The 19,798-nt window shown below is 51.7% G+C and overlaps 2 protein-coding genes and 1 long non-coding RNA gene across 4 annotated transcripts in view; 1 reads left to right on the plus strand and 2 right to left on the minus strand.

Annotated features, from left to right (window-relative positions):
* KIF23 (kinesin family member 23) overlaps positions 1-383 on the minus strand; it is a 24,619-nt gene extending 24,236 nt beyond the window's left edge. Inside the window, exon 1 of the mRNA XM_012728666.1 lies at positions 215-383. Within this exon, the coding sequence (XP_012584120.1) occupies positions 215-225 (11 nt within the window). The 5' untranslated portion in view covers positions 226-383. The remainder of the gene's footprint in view (positions 1-214) is intronic.
* The window catches only part of LOC105853994, a 39,328-nt gene extending 34,141 nt beyond the window's left edge, over positions 1-5,187 (plus strand). The window contains exon 3 of the long non-coding RNA XR_001145725.1: positions 5,115-5,187. This is a non-coding gene — a long non-coding RNA (uncharacterized LOC105853994). The remainder of the gene's footprint in view (positions 1-5,114) is intronic.
* PAQR5 (progestin and adipoQ receptor family member V) overlaps positions 2,273-19,798 on the minus strand; it is a 70,866-nt gene continuing 53,340 nt past the window's right edge. The window contains exons 5-8 of one of the 2 annotated variants that reach the window (XM_012728664.1): positions 16,010-16,136; positions 9,898-9,994; positions 7,870-8,011; positions 2,273-5,324 (exon numbers count right to left, since the gene is read on the minus strand). In XM_012728664.1, coding sequence (XP_012584118.1) covers positions 5,083-5,324; positions 7,870-8,011; positions 9,898-9,994; positions 16,010-16,136 — 608 coding nt within the window. In that variant the 3' untranslated portion in view covers positions 2,273-5,082. Of the gene's footprint in view, positions 5,325-7,869; positions 8,012-9,897; positions 9,995-11,993; positions 12,116-16,009; positions 16,137-19,798 lie in introns of those variants that run through there. The other variant, XM_012728665.1, reaches the window with a different exon arrangement.

Below are 19,798 nucleotides of genomic sequence, written 5' to 3' on the forward strand. Positions count from 1 at the left end.
GCGGCGCCCGACGACTACCGGGGGCCCCGTTCCCGACTTCGGGCCGACCTTCCCCGGCAGCGGGCGGAAAGGCGGCGCCCCCGCTCCACACGGGCGGGTCTGCGACTGAGCAGCCCACGCAGGGGCTCCCTCTGGGGGGGCGCCGCGGCTGGGCGCGGAGGGCTCAGCCCGCGGCGGGAGGAGACGCCCGCTCAGTCGGCGGTGTTGTACTCACGCTGGCTTCATGGCAGCAGGCTCCGTGACGCCCCGACGCGCGCGCGGGACGCCGGGCCGACCGGACGGGCAGGCGGTGACCGACGGCCCTGCGCAGGGACGAGACGTGGGGTCCCGGACCAGGCGAGCCCTGCTCCGCGCTCCAGCAACTCAGGCGCCGCAGCTGAAAGCCCAGGTGAGCTCGCGCCAGGCGCATTTCAAACGGGCCAATCAGTGCCCGCCCGCGGGGAAGAGGCGGGGCCTCGGAGGAAGTGACGACCTGCCGGAAGCGGGGCCCGTCTCCTAGGCGACTGACGCGGAAAGAGTGGAAGGAATCTGGCTGGCTGGGCTCCTGGGTGGGAGAGTGGACCTCAGCTCCCAGTGAAATATAACCCCTGAAGGATTACTTTCCTACATCACAAGAAGGCCAGTGGAAGGACAAGTTCAGAGTTGATTCAGCTATGGCGTGTCCTGTCCTTGTGCTGTGCTTCGCGCAGCCTCAGAAGCCCTCCTTGACTTCCCTATCACTACTTCCTCTCTATTCTAAATCTTTTCTGGATTCCCCCTCTGGTTACGCCAGGTGTTTCCTATTCATAGACTGTTTTATCAAATTCTTAATCCATAGGCTGGTCCTGGATACTCAGAAAAGGAAAAAACTCAGTGCTTGCCCTTAACCAACACCCAGAACTGATTCTGACACCAGCCCTTGCCCCTAAACTGATGAATATCAAATAGGCATCTACCTCTGTGCACTCTTGGAATTCTAGCCCTGGCTCCTCAACTTTGTGCACTAGTAAGATTAGACACAAGGACAGACAATTTAATTTCGTTGACCAATACTGTTTGACATAAAGATAGTTTTGATTATGCTATTAAAAAAATTACAGTGAATAAACTTAGAAATACATAATTTAACATAATGCAAGTCAATCTGTAGGAGAAATTCCTAGAAGCAGAACTGCTGTGTCAGAGAATATTCTTGTGTAATGTTTCACTGCCAAATTCTTTCATACAGGTTATCAAATATATGCACCCACCAGTTATGTATGAAAGGGCCCATTTCTCCACAATTCTCAGACAACAAAGTGTTATCACATTTAATGTATCACACTTAATGTAGTAAGTGAAAAGGGATCACATTGTGACCTAAGTTTTCATTTATATAACATGATGAATGAAGTTGGGTGCCTGTTCATATAAGAACTATTTGTGTTTCCTTCTCTGAGAGCTGTGTTCATATTCTTTGCCTCATTGTTCTTTTGGGTTTTTGTTCTTAGCTTGTAAAAGCTCATCTATACTAAGGAAACTTGTCCTCATTCAGAATATGTTAACATGTTTTATAATCATTTTTCAAAGAAAGGACATAGAAAGGTGTACTGTTTTTACATTTCTGCAAATATTGTTTAATGTCTGACTTAAAAAATAACTAGCTGATTTCTTGTATCTATGTCTGCATTGTCTGTTACCACAATATAGCATGTGGTCTCTAAAAAGCTCAACTACACAGAATGAGAGTGCAAAGGTAAAGAAGGTCTTAGTAGTATACTATAAGTTTTTACCTGAGATTTTCCTAAAAGGGAATTGAAGGTTTCCAGGGTTCCACTGACAACAGTTCAAATATTTTTATAGTTTATATTTTGGCTTTCATTTTGTTTATGTTGTTTTGTGACAATTTAGGAAAATATAAGGTAGCCAAATATATCAGTGTCTTCTTTTATGGCTGGTTTGTGTCATACTAGGAATATACTAGAAAACATTTGCCCCATTCTAATTTTTTTTTTTTGTCTTTTATTGGGTTGCAAAAAAGTTATGACATACTTTTTCTGTTTTCTAAGCAAAAGTGTATCATAACTTTTCCAACAACCCCATATATTTCCCTAGTACTTTACTGCTTTGTTTTTTATGCATAAGTATTTAAGCTATTAGAACTTTATTTACTTACAATCTTCAACACCTTTCCACTTCTCTCCACCCCCTTCATTAGTGATGCAACAGATCCAGGACTATATTTCTCATAATGAGTGTGCATGTTAGCAGTGCCATAGTTAAGACATAACCAGATCAAGTGGGAAACAGAACAACTTTATTATAATAAATAAATTTTTTTCTGCATAGTTTAAGGAAATCAGATAGTATAAGTTCAAAGAACACCTCTGAATTTGGAAATGGTTCTTTACCTGTTCAGCCATAATGGACTGCTGACTAGAAAATCAGCAGGCCAATAGCAGAGGCTTACATTCAGCTCATGAGTTTCAAAGTGCTGTCATACAGTGTTAGTGGGTGTTGCATGTAAAAAAGGGTCCCATGCCAAAACAAAGTTGGGACACATTAGATTCAAGTGAAAGGCTCCCCAACATATCTATCACCACCATTCTCTACCTGCCTTTCTCGGAACAACTCACTGGCAGGTTCCACACAAAATATTTAAGAAAGATTGCAGCAGACCAAATATTTAAGTCAATTTGTACTCAAAAGGCTTCAGAAGCACCACTAGTAATTCTAATCAATAATTACAAATTCCTTTCTTTAGAAAGAAGATGGAAAGTTACTCTAAAAACCAAGTAATGGACAGTGAAACTATGATTGGAGATAGAGATGACCGGGAGGCTCTTTCAAACACACTCGAGTGTTATCACCATTATAGTGTCTGATAAATTTTAGAGAAGTGTTTCTCAGGTAGGGGTAAGGGGAAGAAGTCCATTTGGTTAAGATTGTGCCCAGTCCCTTGTGAGGCAGTGCCATCTTACCAGTTGTATCCACCCAGATGGTCACATCTCTTAAGTGCATTGAGACATTTGAAACTCTTTTGAGACTTGCTACAGTAAAAGACATCTTTCCAGTGAGGACTTCAACTGACCCATGGCAAGCTTTTTGAGTGTCCGGATGGTCTGAGCAGAACTATATCCAAGTAAGACTTGACATGTCATGATAATTAATATATTTGAATACATCCTCACTCCCTATTAGATGCTTCCAAATAGGTATATTACCAATTGTTATTTTAATTTGTAACACTGTCCACAAGTCTACCAAACATTATGAAACAATTGAAACATTGTGTTGACTTAACTTCTCATTTTCATCTTTAAGCATGATGAAAAAACAATATAAACAAAGATTAAAAATCTAAAAGTCCTTCAAATGAATCACCCTTTATCTTTTAACTATTTCTAAGTTAAATTAAAAATATTATTTTACTCTCTCTAAATAAGAGAAGTAAAAACCTTCATGTCCTTGATGCTTCTAGAATAAGATGTTTACGCGTTAACACCTTTTTCATCATAACATCAAGATGACATGGAAATCCACAGACCCTTCTGGCATAGAATTCCACTAACCATATTGAGTGATTGCAAAAAAAAGAAAAAAAAAGTTATCACACAGCTTGCAATTAATGCACCAAATTTGCCAGTCCATGTAATTTTATAAGTCTGCCACCCTCCAGAGGAAGTAGGTAATGAAACTAATGAAATAATAATTCTTCACCATTCTCATCCCTGATCCAACATAAATTGTTACTTGTCCTCAGAGAATTAGATGTGAGCTATTTCAAGGCCATTTAAAAGTCTGGGCCAGTTAACCCTGGAGGTGGGACTCTTAAGTTATAGGGGTAGCCCTGAGTCAGCAAAAAGGATTCTGCTGTTGTGACGGAGGCCTGTTAAGTCTTCAGCAAGTACAGATCAGGGGTTGCTAGGCCTCTGTTAAAAATTGTTTTGCATCAGCATTTCTGAACCCTTACAAACATAAAATACTGAAGTATAATTAGTAATGCAACATGAGAGAAAATGCTGTGCTTTTGTAGCACTCAGAGTGGAAAGCCGGGGACCCCTTCCTCTTGTGGTGAGTTGCTAAATTTAGACCAGAATAGGCCCAGTGTCTTCTGGAATCTTGCCACCAGCATTTCCTCTAGTGTGACCTGTGGCCCTCCTGAATCCAGATCACCTGGGGACTTGCTCTAGAGGGGCTCTTCTCCAGGAAACTACTACTCAAATTAGTGAAGCAGAATCTGCTAGCATCCTCAGGGAGTCTGCCCTCCTTGCAAACTCATCAGCTGTTTCTGATTCACCATAAAGCCTGAGAATCACGTCTCACCTACCCTTTGGCAAAGTCTCTAGCTTTCTCAGCACATGGAAGATGAACACTAAATTTTGCTCCCTCTTTGAAATGCTGAAGCAGCATCAAGTATATGCCATCCCCCAAATACAGCCCTGTCATTGATTGAAAGGTGAACTCAGTCAGCTCCGGTCATGAAAACAATTTGTCTGCATTGCATAATACTGTGTGATATCAAACAAGAATGCCATAGGAAAGTGGAATAAACTTATGGGGAAAGAACAGATTCCAGCATCTGGAAAGCTTTTCCAATCCCTCCAACTCCCACAGACCCAACCTCCTTCTCCTCAGCTCCCTACTGACCTTTCCAGATGCTTTCCTTCCCAAAGTCATTGACAGGCCACTGGGGGAGCTCTTGAAGAGGCTTTGCATGGAATAAAGCAAGTTCCATTTTAAAAGATTAATACTACCTGAGCAATAAAGCTTAATCCAACTGTTCAGTGATAAAGCTACAAGTTTAATATGCTTAATCTAACCATTTAAATGGAACTGAATCCGCTTTAAATAAATATCAGACCTAATGAAATATTCATGATTGGCCCAAATAAGTACTTTCTTCAACCCGTCTGTGATTTAAAAACCACAAATATAGAATCAGTGCACATCTAGAGAGATTTCTCCAGTTAAATACCTTTTTGACATGAACCCACTCAAAAATGCCAAGACACCAAACCACAGCCATATCAGGCTGTCAAAAAAGGGCATCACTGCCAATCACGGTGGTTAGAGTGTCGCCGGTGAGTGTGGGCACTGGGTACGGAAAGTTTCCAGTGTGGATCATGTTTCTTTCTTATGTAATTCTGGCTCAGGAATCCGATACAGAGCAGCTGAGAAATACATTATGTTGCTGAGGCTGAAGACGATGCATAGAAGCATGGCTCCAGAGATCTGAGAGAAGGTCAGGGGCCGGGAGGTGGCCAGGAGCCACTCCTTCCTCAGAGTCTTGTCCAGAAGTATGGCCTCCATCTGCATGTGCGTGGCCATGATCACACATATGTGGAACAACTGGTGACTGTGACCTGTAGCACACACAGAAGACGATCAGCACTGAGCAGAAGATGTGAAACCTGCGATGGCATGTCCCTGAAAGCACCATGCAGAGGCCAGACACGAAAGGGCAAGAAGATAAGTCTGGGGTGATGGGAGGTAGCCCCAGTGGTGGCTTCAGACGGGGGTGGGAATGGGGACGAACAAGAGGGATGAAAATGTTCTTAAACTGATGGATGGTGATGCTGGTCCAACTTGGCCCAAGTGAGTGAATTGACTGAGAAGGTCACTGAAACTGGGGAATGATGTGGTACATAAAATGAGCTTCCATACATTGACTTTTTAATTAATGTGATATAAGAACCAGAGACATTCTGTGGGGGCAGGGAGGGGAACAGGGTCAAAACTGGCTGTCCTGCCTTCTGCAAGAAAAGGTCCAGCAGCACATGTTGCCCGAGGTCCACTCCCCAGAGCCACACTGCTCTGCTCAGAGTCTCACTTCAACGCCTAAGGAGAAGCCACATTTTTCTGGTGCTTCTCTCCCACTATTGAGTAATCTCAGACATATCAGGAACTCCTCCTCCCCTACATGACCCTGGCCCAACAGTCATGCTGGAAAGTCCAGGAGCGGTGGTAGAAGTGGGCAGGACATGTTGACTTGGTGGCTGGTGACAAAAGGGTCAGGGACCTCTCTGGGACAGTCCTAAGGAGCCAGGATCAAGATGAGAAAACACATCTCGTGGATTGAATTGTGCCCTCCCCCCACCTCCACCAAATGCATATGCTGAAGCCTAACCCTCAACACCTCAGGTGAGCATGCTGAGGCGGGCCTCTGCAATGCTGTCCATGTAAGAGGCGAGGACATAAGCATGCATACGCAGAGCACCAAGGTGTGGAGATGCACAGCAAGGTGGCCACCTGCAGGCCCAGGAGTCGGAGCTTAGGAGGAACCCGGTTGACACCTCAGTGTTGAACTTTAACCCTCAGAAATGGGAGAAAGTAAACTCTGTTGCTTAAGCCACTGCACCTGGAGCTTTGTTAAGGCCCTAGTCTCAGCAAGCGAACACAACCAAGAGTGAAACAGGATTTCCCTTTGCTTAGCTCCCTTTGAAGAGTTCAGAGTTTATCCCGCTGTCTCCCAGCGATTGTTCTATAACTGTGTCCCAGGAAGGAAGCTGAGCGGGAGCAGTCAGGAAGAAGCGTGTAGGTAGCCGAGGCTTGTCAAGTGGGGGCCCCTGGGTTTCTCATGGCAGGTGGGTGCCAGCCTCCATCTGCATGCCCAGGAACTGGGTGTATCTGCTGGCGCAGCCCTTCCTCACTCAGCCCTTACTAATGGGCTGTGTCTGATGGCCAAACCTGGGTGTGAAGCAGCAAAGTGGCTTCTTGCCCAGCAGAGAGCGGTTACTGGCTGCAGTTGCCAAAGGAGCCTCACAGCTGTCTCCATGCAGATGGGAGATAACAGGAAGGGCAGAGACCATCGGCACTGACGAGCTACAGGCGGCTGCCATGGGCCCATGCTGCCCCCCAACCCCGACCCCAGGCCCCTGCACTGGCATTTCCACACATGTGGGCTGGTGTCCACGAGGAGACTCGGCGATGAACTTCCAAGCCCCTCGATGATAATCTGGTATTAACCGCTGCTGGGCACATACCCCCCTCCTGCCCCCCACAAGTGTGTTTTCTGCTCAGTAACCTGTGGCTCAAGATGATGGGGTAGAGGCAAATCAATAAAATGCCCCTGAGAAGCCAGGGAGTTGGCAAAAGACTTGAGACACCACCACCCCTACTTCAGGGAGGTGGGAACTGGAGGCGAAGCAGAGGGCAGATTCCGGTGTTCTGGCCTTTCCTCTCACCCCTTTCTTGAAATCTGCCCATCCAAGCATTTGGCTCGTCTCCACCCCTTCTAGCAGGAGAGAATAAGCAAGGAGGTAAAACTAACAGATCAAACCCAGCCAGTGCCTCAGCTGAGAGGAAATGAACGAAACAGGTCAGGGAGAGCCATACACCCTGCTCACTGGGTGGGAGCCGACTGGCCCCTGGATTCTCCTGATGGCAGGTCCAGTGGCCCAAGGAGCAGTGAGCCAAGCTCCCCTCCCCGAGCCCAGCCCGAGCCAGGATGGGGCAACGTGTCCTGGCATGTTCCCAGATGCAGCGGAGGCAGTTCCTGACTCCTGGCCTGTCGCCCTCACACGAGCAGGACACCCCTGCCGTCAGGTGGCCTGCACCTGTGCCCTTTCCGCCCTCCTCCTCTCCATGTCTGTCCTCGTGTTCACTTAAACATGGGATTTCACATTCAGTAAAAATGGCACACCAGAGACCTGCTCTAGAATCCCAGCCCCACCTGCTCACCATGCTCCCTCCTGCACCCCACCTGGCAGGTCACCGGCTCTACACATCCTGGCCTTGGTCAGCTGGCAATTTTGCTCAGCCTGGCTCGTGCCTAGAAAAAGCCCTGAGCAGCTGCTGTCTCCCTGCCTCTACCCCGCTGCTCCTCTTTGCCGCTGTATGCACTGGTGTGAAGGGCCAGAATCTTCCCAAGAAGAAGGGCATCCAGGCAGCCAGCCAGCAAACGCTCACCGATGTAGTCGAAGCATCCGGGAGCCAGGCGTTCGGGCAGGTGTGCAGAGTAGAAGAAAGAGGCCAGGAGGGTCATGGCCATGTGCTTCTGATGGTACAGGGTGGCTTCGCTCTGTGCATTCTCCTCTGGGAACATGAACAGCTGCCGGGAGAGAAATGTCAGGTGTCGAGAGGAGGCTCTCTTCCTTCTACTCACCTGCTGATGGCCCGCATGCCAGGTGTGTGACTTGGAAAGGGGACACTCAGGGAAGAGTCATCAGTCCAAACCCAAGGCAGTGGCATGTTAAGCCCCCTCCTTGCCCCACCCCACCCCACCCCCACAGGATCTTAGGAAGCTCTTACAAAAAAAAAAAAAAAAAAAAAAACCAGCGAAGGCTGTAAGGAAAGCGAAAGAAAAACCCAATTAGGTACGTTACCACTTTTCTCTGGGGGTGGGGGACAGGCAAGCAGAGTGAAAAGCGGTGTGTTTATACTCTGACTCACCTCTAATCTGCCCAGCCACTGAACCGATGCCCCTAATTATGGTGCTGAGGCCTAGAAATCCCCAGACAGCCTTTTTTCCTGGAAGACCCTTTGAGTCATCAGAAAGCATCAATTACAGCCCTTACACTAGTCAAGCCCAGTTTCTGTCTCCCTGGGACAAAAGGCCACAGCCCCACTCACTGGGCACAGGCTGGTCTCACCAGAGCCTCAGCAATTCTCATAGCAAACTGTTTCCTCACTGCGCACATGCGGGAACTGGGTCGGGGATGCCACGCAAGCCACCAGTTAGTGGAGAAGGCAGGCTCTGAGTGCAGGCAGCCGACTCTGGGGTCACCATCACCGCACAGGTCCCACAGCGCCCGCCTGGGAGCCCACGCAGCTGACCTGATGGCGTGTGACTTGCCCCCTCTGCTCTGGTCTCCTGTGTGTGGTTCATGTCATTGAGAAAGAAATGGGGAGAATGGGCACAACTCCCCCAGACCCTCACAGAGAATGTAAGCACACGCTCAGTGCCCTCACCGTGGCCCACATCTGCCCCATGCCTCAGACCCAGAAGAGGGCCCCACTCACTGGCAACTGGCATCACTAAGTCCACCTCACCTGGTTTTAATCAAACCCTTCTCTACCCCATGAAGGAAGAGTTTGCACCATTGGCAATAGAAAAAAACAAAGCTCAGAGAGGTTCCAAGCACCGCCTAAGGTCACAGAGTCAATGAGAAGTGGGCTGGGATTTGAGAGATTTTGCCCCTTCTGTCTTCCCTCCTCCACCTAATTCCCATCTCTCTTCCTTCATGCTTTTCCCTTCAATAGTAATAATATGTTAATTGATGGTAATACATAATAATTGGGCTGATCAGACTCATCATCAGCCAGTACATTATACATTATTCTCATGTGTCCTCCTGCCAGCCTAACAAAGGGGTTATTACCATGCTTCTTTCAAAGATGAATGGAACTGGACACCCCTGGTGTCTCAAGGAGTTAAGTCTCAGCACTATGAAGCAATCTGTAGCCACTGCAGCACAAGTTCGATCCCCAGCCAGGGAGCTGACCCACATGGTGCGGCAGACCTCCCCTGACCCGCCCACTGCTCCCCTCAGCAGTGTATTTCAGTCTACTTGTTCTGCTCCCCACTCTGTCTCTGGCGAATCCTCTCGCCCCCTGCACCTCTGACCTACACCCCAGTTCTTATATGCATAAATACATAAATCATAAAAAAAATAATAAAGATAAGGGGAATCAGGGCATAGAGATAGCAGCTAATCTGTCCAAAGACTTGTAGCAACTACATATTAGAGATCTGCCGCCGAGCCCTCTCTCCCGATCAGTCTCCCAAACCCTGGGCTGCCTCCCCTGCCCAGCCGTCCAAGGTGGCCCCGAGCCTCCACCAGCACTGGCAGTGGTGCATCCCCTGTGCCTCATCAGAGCCGGTGTTCACACCACCCAAACACTCTGCAAGTGCAGAGTGAGGCGCGGGCCACATGCTGTGGCCCCGGGAGCTCAGCTCACAGAGCTTTCTGTGTGCCGCTAGGCAGAGGCCCTTACCCTGTAGAAGATGGGCAAGGAGTCCCAGGTGTAGGGGTAAGCGAAGGCAAGGATGCGGAGCACCTTACAGAGCCTGGGTTTCTGGACTTCAAGGAACCTAAATCAGGCAAGGCAAGGGGGAAGAAACAGAGACTCGGTAAGTTACACTCTGCACACATTTCGGACCACAAGGGCGACCACAGAGGCAGCGTTCCTCCACAGCCGCTGCCCCAGGGCCGAAGGGCCGCAGCCCACAGCCTCGGCCGCTTCTCCCCCACCCACGCCAGCGGCTGGGCCTCAGATGTGCAACGACCTTGGGGATCCACCCTGCTCTGGGGAGCGATGGAGCACACCCAGGCCAGGAGGCGGCCCCAGGCGAGGTCACTTAACTGCCAAGGAGCCCAGTGACCACCGGGCACGTGTGGAAGAGGGAGGGCGAGCACACACTAACTAGTTAGTGGGGGTCGGCGGTTACTGTGCAGGAGCCCCCAGTGCACTGGCTATAATGACTTCCAGAGACTCCTGGAATATTCAATAGCACACACAGGGGAAAGTGAGCAAACATGAAGTGTTCCCTGCCTTTCAGCACCATCCTACTCACTCGCCTCCATCTAAAGGCAGAGGAAGTGAACGCTCGAAGCAGGGGTGCTGGCCCCAGACTCAGCACCCCCTGGGGGGGGCTGCTGAGAGCGTGGGCCGCCAGGAGGGAGGGTAGAACCTCTACGCCAAATGCAGCCCTGAACCGAGGTTTGGGCACGAGGATGCTCAAGGCCAGTGGGGGCCAGATGCCCGCCCCCGTGGTGCCCACCCAGGCAGTGTGGATAGTCAGGGCGCCTGTGGTCTATGTGGTAACGGAGGCACTCGGGCCTCCCAGACCTCGGGCCTCTCATCATGCTGCCCCTCAGCAGCGGAGTCTGTGTCCTACCTTGCTCCCTACCTCTGTTCCACAGACTTCTGTCCAGCCTCCCACCTGCCCCTGCCCCCCAACCATGGGCTGCCACTCCCTCCATCCCAACCAGACCCAGTCTCTGGCCAGGGTGTCCATGTTTCCTGTGAGCTGGTGCAGTGATCTGATAACAAACTCCACTGTGCCCCAGCTTTGGTGTGGGACTCCCCCATCTGTGTCCTGGGCAGGTCTGGACACTGCATGCACTCAACTCAAAGAAGTGTCTGCCAGGTGGGTGTGTTCTGCCCAGCCCTGGGGGCATCTAAGCATGTGAATTCCTGATCTGGGTAAAGGCAGCCTACCATGGATCGAAGAAGCCCCATGTGCTCCAGGGACAAGCTCCAACTTGACTCAAGCCCACCGGCAAGTCTCTCCATCCCTCCACCCCTGTGGTAAACCCAAGCAGCACATGGAGAAGGAAGAGAAACTCAAGGAGGAGGGAGAGAAATGAGGAGCCTCAATTCATCTCCTCCCCCACACAATGACCCCAGCCTTGCAGTAAACCACAATCCCCAGGAGGTCAGGCTGTGATTTCATTCCAGAACCCTGGCCAGAGATTCGAATTCTGCCTTAGCCCTTTGTGACCCCGTGACCCCAGTGACACAACTCTGTGCACCCCAGAGTCCCCATGTATAACACAAGCGCACCTGTACACTCTCCAGCTTGTATAAGGATTCAGTGAAATGCTACTCACACAACCATACAGCATAGTATAACACTCACTAAATAAATGGCAGGCAGTTTTCAAATGTGTGTTATAGAATCCATTCTCTCCCCCTCCCCAGCTCAAAGTGATTTTGAACCAGAAAGTCAGAACAGGAGGGAACAGATAGATTCTGGATGATTTGCCTTAAGTCAGATGAGCTAACCATAGGCAAAGCTAGGATTCGGGCCCAGGGTCATCCGGCTTCCACCTTTCACATCCCCATCCCTCTAGCAGGCTCCACACACTTCAGACCACTGTCCAATCCTCACCTATATCCCCCTCTGCCCCAAGGGGCAAATGGAGCACATCCGTGAAGCAGGGCCGGTTCCAACGGCCTTCTCAGTATACCCCACTGGCCCTGCTCCACCATGCAAGCCCGCACCCTCCTTGCCTGTACACTGCCACCACTTGTCCTGGGTTAAATGAGGCTCACTATTAAAGCAAGCTCTTTCTGTGGCCACTTACACAGGAAGCAAGCTGGCTTTGGCTGGCGAGGGCCATCCCCCAAAGCATGGATTTCCTGTGACTTGAGACAAAGTGCTTCCCCAGGGGTAAACGAACCAGCCTCTCCAGCTGCCAAGCCGAGTCTACAGGGGAAAAAGGAGAAAAGGCACAACAGACAAGAGACAGCAACAGAGAATCAAAGGCAGAGGGTCAACAGCTAGAGAGAAGGGCTGCCCACTAAAGGTGCAATTCCATGTCAGGCCACAAGGTGTCGCCAAAGTCAGAGATTCCGAGGAGGGACAGGGCCTCAGGTTCCTCGGAAGCCCTCTGGGCCCAGGTCTCCAATTGGGGACTTGCCAGGAATGACAGTCTCTGCACCCCAGGTTAATTTATAGGGAGTCAGGCCTCTTCCACTTAGAACCAGACTGGCAGGAAACACTGAATTTCAGGAGAAGCCTCCATCCAGAGAAGATGGGTGCAATACCAGCCTGTTTTAAACCCTGATAAGTCTTGTCGCCACAAAGCCAAAAGGATTACTAAACTAATTCTGGGACTGGGGCTTGAAAATAGCGGGCCTTTGGAAGCATTCTGCTGCAGAGGTTTGTGTGTGTGTGTGTGTGTGTGTGTGTGTGTGTGTGTGTGTGTGTGTATGCGTGTTTACAGCTGTCCTGATTTTCTGAGGGGCCACTCACAGGTACACAGGCCGCATTCCAGGCCTCAGCAGCACTCTGTCACCTTGCTGAGCCCTCTGACTCCAGATATGTCCGAGAACTTTATCTGCTAACTCCCCGCCTACAGCTTGCCTTCCAAACCCCTTCCAGGACTGCTCCATGATGTCTGGCACGCACTGTGTAACTCACGACGCTGCCAGCCGCCCTAGGCTCTCGATGGCCCCGGGACTGAGCATATGGCGTCTGGCCACCCCTGCCCTGCTCCTAGGGCCACAGAGAAGACACGAGCTTTCAACACTACCGAACTAGACAGGGTCTCTGAAACATGTCCATTTGAACTAAACCCCATGGTGATAAAGACCAAAAACAGCGCCCGGGCGCCCCACAGCTCTCTGCATGGACGCCTTTGTGGCATCTGTTGTGATGGAATGGATGCCACCGAGACCGCGACTTTCAAGCAAGCATGTAATGTGAAACTATGAATGAGGGTCCTGGCCCCCTATACTGGGGGAGAAAAAGGTGGTTTCTATTACTCCTGACTGCCCAAGGGGCTGAGGGGACTGGAGGAACAGGCAGAGTGGACTGGGGGAGGAAGAAAGCGAGGAGAGAAATTTGGAGGAAGATACCAAAGCACTAACATTGCAGAATGCCCAGAAGAACCTGCAGGCCCTTTTCTAAGGTTCAACCCTAAAGCCCAGAGAGGGCAGTGACTAGCCTGAGGCCACACAGCAAGCCTGTGGTCTCTAGGACTGCAGATGGCCCTCCCCTGCTTCTCTGGATGTCCATCAGAGTCCATCTGGGTACAGTCATCTTCCTCATTCCTTGGACACTGAAGATGAAGACAGGGAGTGAATACAGAAGACAGGCCTTCGAGAACAGGGAGACCACATCCAAGAGAAGGAAAGAGGACAGGTGCGAATTAAGCGGAAGGGTCCCACAGCAAACGGCAGTCCCCTTCTGGGCTCCAAAGATGGGGTGTCCATTTCTCCTTTCTGTCCCAGCCAGCTCACCCCAGCCCCCACCTCTGCAGCTGTGAACACCATGGAAGCCTTCAGGGTATGGAAGCTGAGTCCACGGAATTGTCTCCCTAGGAAGATTATTGTCTTTAATGAGCACCAGGTCAGTCCACAGGAGGATGCAGGAAGACACTTCCGCTCCCCACTCCTCCTCTGGGGCTTCTTTCAGACCTTTTCCCATCTGAGCCTTATAGCCTCTGAGCTCCTGATGCTTCCTGGTTTCATCCCCCTCTGCTCCCCAAGCCCTCACTCTTGTCCAGGTTGCCCACTGCGTACAGCTAAAGTGGCCAGCCTTCCTCAACACTCGTCTTCATGCCACTTCTCAGAGCATATCTAAGTAGGTCTCGTTTTGCACCATCATTATTTGCTTACATTAGACACTGTAATGCTACACTCCAAAGGCCACTTCCTAATGCTACACTCCAAAGGCCATTTCCTCGCTCTTTCGAGGAGTGATGCTGGGCTTTTTGGAGGTCTGCAGACTGCCTCCCCTATGTAATGGGCACTCCCTGAGGGCACTCCCTGAAGGCAAGGACCTCACTCCCCCTGGTGTTCCCAGAACATTTAAGCAACTTGACTTGTGTGGCTGCATAGAATGGGTAGGAGGAAGCATGGAGGGGTGGGTAGATACATGAATGGAGAAGCCCCAAACCTAAGCATTCAGAAATTTCCAGGCCAAGCTGTCCTGCCAAACAAGTTTGCCCAGCAGTCCCAGGCATGACACACCCACGGCACCTATTTATTGTATCTCAGAAATCAAGGAGAAAAAAATCCACGTGGGTGTCTCACAGGTGATGAGGGAAGTTTAAAAAAAAAAATGTGCTCAGTGCTGCACAAATGTGTTGTGGGAGTTCAAGGAAGGCAGTGTTGGACAGGGAACTCGGACACTTTCTCCCACACTCACCAAGCTTTCCCTGCCCCTTCAGCTCATGGCTCTGATCCTAAATTCCAAACATCAGAGCTTATCAGACAGCACAGCTCCAGCGTGTCCCGTCCAGGCCCCAGGCCCTCCAGCAGGGCATGCTTGCCTCTCGGGGTGTCACCACTGGCTCCCCTCACCCGGTCACCTGCTGTACCCTTGCAGCTTGACCTAGCACAGAGGCCGTATCAGAGAGAACTTTCAATCACCAGAGTCCTTGAAGGCAGGGGGAGCAGGAAGTAATAACCGCATATACTGATTTCTATTTCTACTCCCATGGCAAGGCCCAACCTCCCGAGTTTAAGGGAGTCCTGTGACTTGCAGAAGGAGAGAAGCATTTATGCTCCAGCCTGGCCCTTCCAGGGAAGAAGCCACACAATGCCAAGAGGTGAGACTGCTGTTAGAAACAGCACACCCCCAGAAAGCAGCTCCAGGCTCCCAGACCGCCTCGGGACAGGCCAAGTGGGAGGCAGGTAGGGACAAGCCCTCCTGAGGCTGGTGGACAATCTAGCCTCCATGTTGAAAGAAAACCAGTTTGCCAAGATTGGCAATCTTGTTACCGCTCCCTGGGTTCCATAAACTCTCACATTCATGCGAAGGAAGTTGGAGGCAAAATTCCTTCCCAAGCAGCTGCAGGTGCACGCTGCCCCATTTTTCCTGGGGTGAGGCAGTGGAGGGCTGCAGCAGTGTCCCACAGGCCCAACGGGGAGGGCCCACGGCTCACTGGAGGCTCAGCGGGCCGCCCTGAGGATGCAGGTCTGACCTGCCAGCTGGCCTGGATGCATTTCCTGACCCACCACTGTTAGCCCATGGCTGGGGAAAAGCCCAGCACCTGGGACCCTCCAGCCAAAACCATCACTCCAAACCACCATTTGAGAGCTTTCCTAAGTCATTTAGGGAACCAGAGATTTGGGGCAGTCACTTTTATGCCAAGTTGCAAAACAAATGTCCCTTGTATGCACACTCCAATGGGGTTATTTTAAGTGAAAGGGGGAAAAATTAGAGGGAACTGGAGCTAGTGAGCTGGGTGGACTCGTAGCCAAGGGCCCCCATCCCAGGGCTGGGTTAGATAGACTCTGTCAGCCAGTACCCTGGGTATCTGGGATCCTTTAGTAAGGTGGACATGCCACCCCATTTCATAGATGAGCAAACTGAGGTTCAAGGGGTCAAAGCAACCTGCCCAGGAACAGGACTAGGGAATTAAGAATTTCAAGGCAGCAGAGCAGTAAACCAAGTATGATGCCCTCCTGATGGGGGTGTGGAAAGCAGATACGGGCACTGGGAGCCACTGTGCAGACGTGTGCCCACAAAGCAGGTCCTATCCCACCACAGGACGCCCATGTGAAACTGGGTCCCAGGCCCGGAGTGCCTGCCCCTGAGCCTACCTCTTCCGCTGCCCCCTCCCCCCATCTGAGGGAGGTAGCCAGGTACCTGGAGTAGCAGGACAGGCCTGTGCTGACGATGGTGTTCAGCACGGCCAGGCTCACGTAGCAGTCGTGGAAGGTGGTGCTCACCAGTGCTTCGGGGAACACGTACGCAGAGTAGGCAATGGCTGAGCCTGGGGAAGAAAACCAGCCTTGGCAAGAAGTGGGGACTCTGCACCGTCCACACTCCTTGGGAAGGCCAGCACCAGCGTCGGGCAGAGTCCTTGTCACCCCCGGACATGAGCTGTCCTGGACCTCCGGTCCTTTCTCTCCTACACCCTATCTTGACTCTTAGTAGGCACCCCACACAGCTCTGAGGGCTCGACGTACATCCACACACACTGTCTTTACAACCACCAGCCATCCTGCACTTCAATGGAGACACAGAGAGGTTTAGTAGCCCGCCCCGGGGCCACACAGCTAGAAAACAGCCAGCCAAGCTTCAACCCCAGGCAGGGCAGCCCTGTTCCCACTATCAGCCCTGGGCTCGTGTGTAGCGCAGTCTCAGCCTGCATGTGCCCCAGCGTCCCCATGGGGTGGCCCGTGTTGTGAGAGGGAGGCCCTTGCCCAGGTAGGTGTGGCCCAGGTGAGACGCGGGCGGAGGATGGGCCAGCTGGGTGGCTGGGCTGAGCCGCCGGCCTCAGTGTGTTTATTTAACATCCGTGAGAGTAGGGCTATCTAAGAACCTTCTAGACACCTGTCAGCCACAGCTTTTATCTGAAGGGATAGGGAAACCATGGTCCTTTCCCAGAGGGCCTGGTGTGCCCCAACCTAGAGAGGGGTCTGGGCCACACGGCCTCTCCAGACACCCTCAGAGCGAGGTGTCTTCTGGGAGAGGCAGCCCACAGGCCTGAGGGAACAGGCCTAAGGCCCCCTGTTCTTCCAGAGACTCAGAGAACCTGGGAAGCCTAGTCAGGGCTGAAACCGGCCTCAGGCCATGCAACTCTAACCTCCACCTTTGATCCTCTGTGGTGGGAGAGGCCACACACCTGGCAGAGGAGACTGAGAACCATGCTCCTGCTGCAAGGCCGCAGGCTCCTGGGAACTGCCCCCAGCAGCACCCACTGGCTCTTGTCTCTGCCCAGCACTGTGGGAAGGTTCTCATCTGGACAGTGCGAAGGAAAACGGGGTCCAGTGGGAGCCAACCTCTGTGGGGACAGAGGAGGGAGCAGATCTGGCCAGAAACTGCAGGGAGGCAAACAGATCAGCCCCACTGGGCTGGGGATTCTGACAGGTACCTGAGAGCCACGAGGGCTCTCTGGGGGGCAAGGACATGAGAGCAAAGAAAGCAAGCTTCCTCTCTTGGGCAACAGGGAGCCATGGAAGGTTTCTGAGCAGGATGATGGTCAAAACCTGAAACTGCATAGAACGGACTCAGGGAAACATCTAGAAAGCAGGGAGGTCACTAGCGCAAATGCTACCTGCCAGGAACCGTGGGACTCCCTGGGGGAGGGGAGGAAAGATGGGGAGAGTGGGACTGCAGCCCATGGAGTTGGGGGTCCAAGGAGGAAGCCACTGGCTCTCTCAGCTGAGCTTCCTCCCATGTGCATGAACACCCCCTCTTCAGACACGGGAACCGCTCCCAACAAGGAGCAAAAAGGCCACAGCCTGACAAGTGGAGACCAGAGCTCCATGGGGGTGGGTCTGGGTGGGGGTCCTGGAGGATGCCTGAGCAGGGGCCCCTGAGACTTTGGAGCTGAAGGGAAGGAAGGAAGGAGTCCCAGGGGAGCAGCCTGTGTGGAGGGAGCAGGGGAGACCACTGATGAGGGGTCTCTGACACCAACAGCCTGCCCATGGTGAAGGGAAGCTCTCAGGCGGCAGGCAGGGGCGCTGCCCCATGGCAGCTGTGTGAGCCGGGTCACCGCCCTGCCCTCCTGGTGATGCCTGACTCTCACCATAGAGCAGAGAGGACGCCATCCCTGCCCCAGGGGACTCTGTCAGGGCTAGTGAGATAATCGAGGCACGATGACCCTCGGGGGCTTGCTAAGTCCTGCGTGCTTCACATACAAATCTTGCTTGGTATCATTACACTCCTAATAGGAAGATGTTAGAAAATCACCCAGGTGGTGCTGGGCGGGACCCCTAAGCACAGGCTGTGCCAGCTGCCCCCACAGGCTGTGCTGTGCTGCCCAGCACGGAGCCTGCCACGCAGCAGGAGCTCATCTCCATGCTATGTCCTCCTCCCTCACAGACATGCACACCCACGTGCACACAGGCATTCACGGTGACCTCCCTTAGCCAGATTCCCTCTGGTTAAGTGATCAATTGCAGTATAAAAATGTGATGTTACTCCGCCAGATGCCTGCCTCGTGGAGGTCTGGGCAGAGATGCAGCACTGCGGAGCCACGAGGCTCGGGAGCATGGACTTCACGCCCATGTCACTGCGGGGTCCCTGAGAGGTCTGAAACAGGAGGGGCCAGAAATCTTCCAGGGATGGGGTGGAGCCGGGAGGCAGAGAGGAGGCCACCGTGATGGTGAGAAAAGAAGTGTGTGGAGCCTAGGTGAGCCAGTGCAGATGGAGTGAGCCCCAGAACATTCCAGAGACTCAAGTGAGCTTGCTGACTGATCAGATAGGGCAGTGGAGGTGGGGAGGGTAAGAATGGGGGAGGAAGGAGAACTTGAGCATTATTTATACAGGTGTCTCACTTGAGGGGGGTTAATGTGAGGCGTGGGTGGGGGTTGGAGGATAAAGTAAGGGCGTATCTGGGAGCGCCTTGCTCAGAGATGTCTGAGGTGGCCCAGGCACAGGGGAGCTGCACTGTGCAAGGCTGGGTCCTGACTCGCCCACCTGTGAGGCAATCAGAGGAAGGAGATTATAGACAGTGCGGGGAGAGCTGGGAGGCATGGAGGCCACAGAACCCAGAGGAGCAAGGAGGAGCCCTTAGAAGCTACAGAGAGGCCCAGAAGAGCCAACCCACGAAGCCCAGGACTTCAGGGTGTCAGGGGGACCACGAGGTATTGGCAACCACAGCTTTGGTGAGTGATGGACAGCTGAGCACTGAGGAATGGCGGTGCGGTGGTAAAGGTTCTGTGTGTGTCCACGCATGTGTGTGTGCATATGGGTGTGTCCGTGCATGTGTGTGTGTGCACACACCTGTGTGTGTGTGTGTGTGTGTGTGTTCAGCACTCCCTTATCAGCCTGGCTATGTTCCAAGGCCCCCAGCAGATGCTTGGAACCATGGATAATACCAACCCCTATATATTTTTTTTCTAATACATACGTACCTATAATAACATTTAATTTACAAATTAGACAAGGTGAGAGATAAACAACAGTAACAAAGTACAATAATTATAACAATATACTCTAGTAAAAGTTATATGAATGTAGTTATCTCTCTCAAAATACACATACCCGGACATCACATTTTCATACTGCAATTGATCACTTAACGAGAGGGAATCTGGCTAAGGGAGGTCACCGTGAATGCCTGTGTGCACGTGGGTGTGCATGTCTGTGAGGGAGGAGGACATAACATGGAGATGAGCTCCTGATGGATTCTGTCTTGGGCAAGGGAAGATGGTGCCTTGGCATTTGCCACCAGAACAGCATCAGGAAGGAGGCGGAGGCTGGAACTGCAGTGCTTGTACAGAGGCAGACACCCAGAACAGGAGGAGAGAAGAGGATGTCAGAATTTTAAAAAACAAAAGGGGCCCTCCCTGATGGCGCAGCAGGTTAAAGCACAGCACTAAGAAGCTGAAACCACTTCTGCATGAGTTCGATTCCCGTCTGCCCTGGAGGAGACCACATGGCGTGGCAGACCTCTCCTGACCCGCCCGCTGCTCCCCTCAGCAG

This window comes from Condylura cristata, unplaced genomic scaffold (assembly GCF_000260355.1).
Source record: "Condylura cristata isolate star-nosed mole 26May11 unplaced genomic scaffold, ConCri1.0 scaffold00023, whole genome shotgun sequence".
Lineage (NCBI taxonomy): Eukaryota > Metazoa > Chordata > Mammalia > Eulipotyphla > Talpidae > Condylura > Condylura cristata.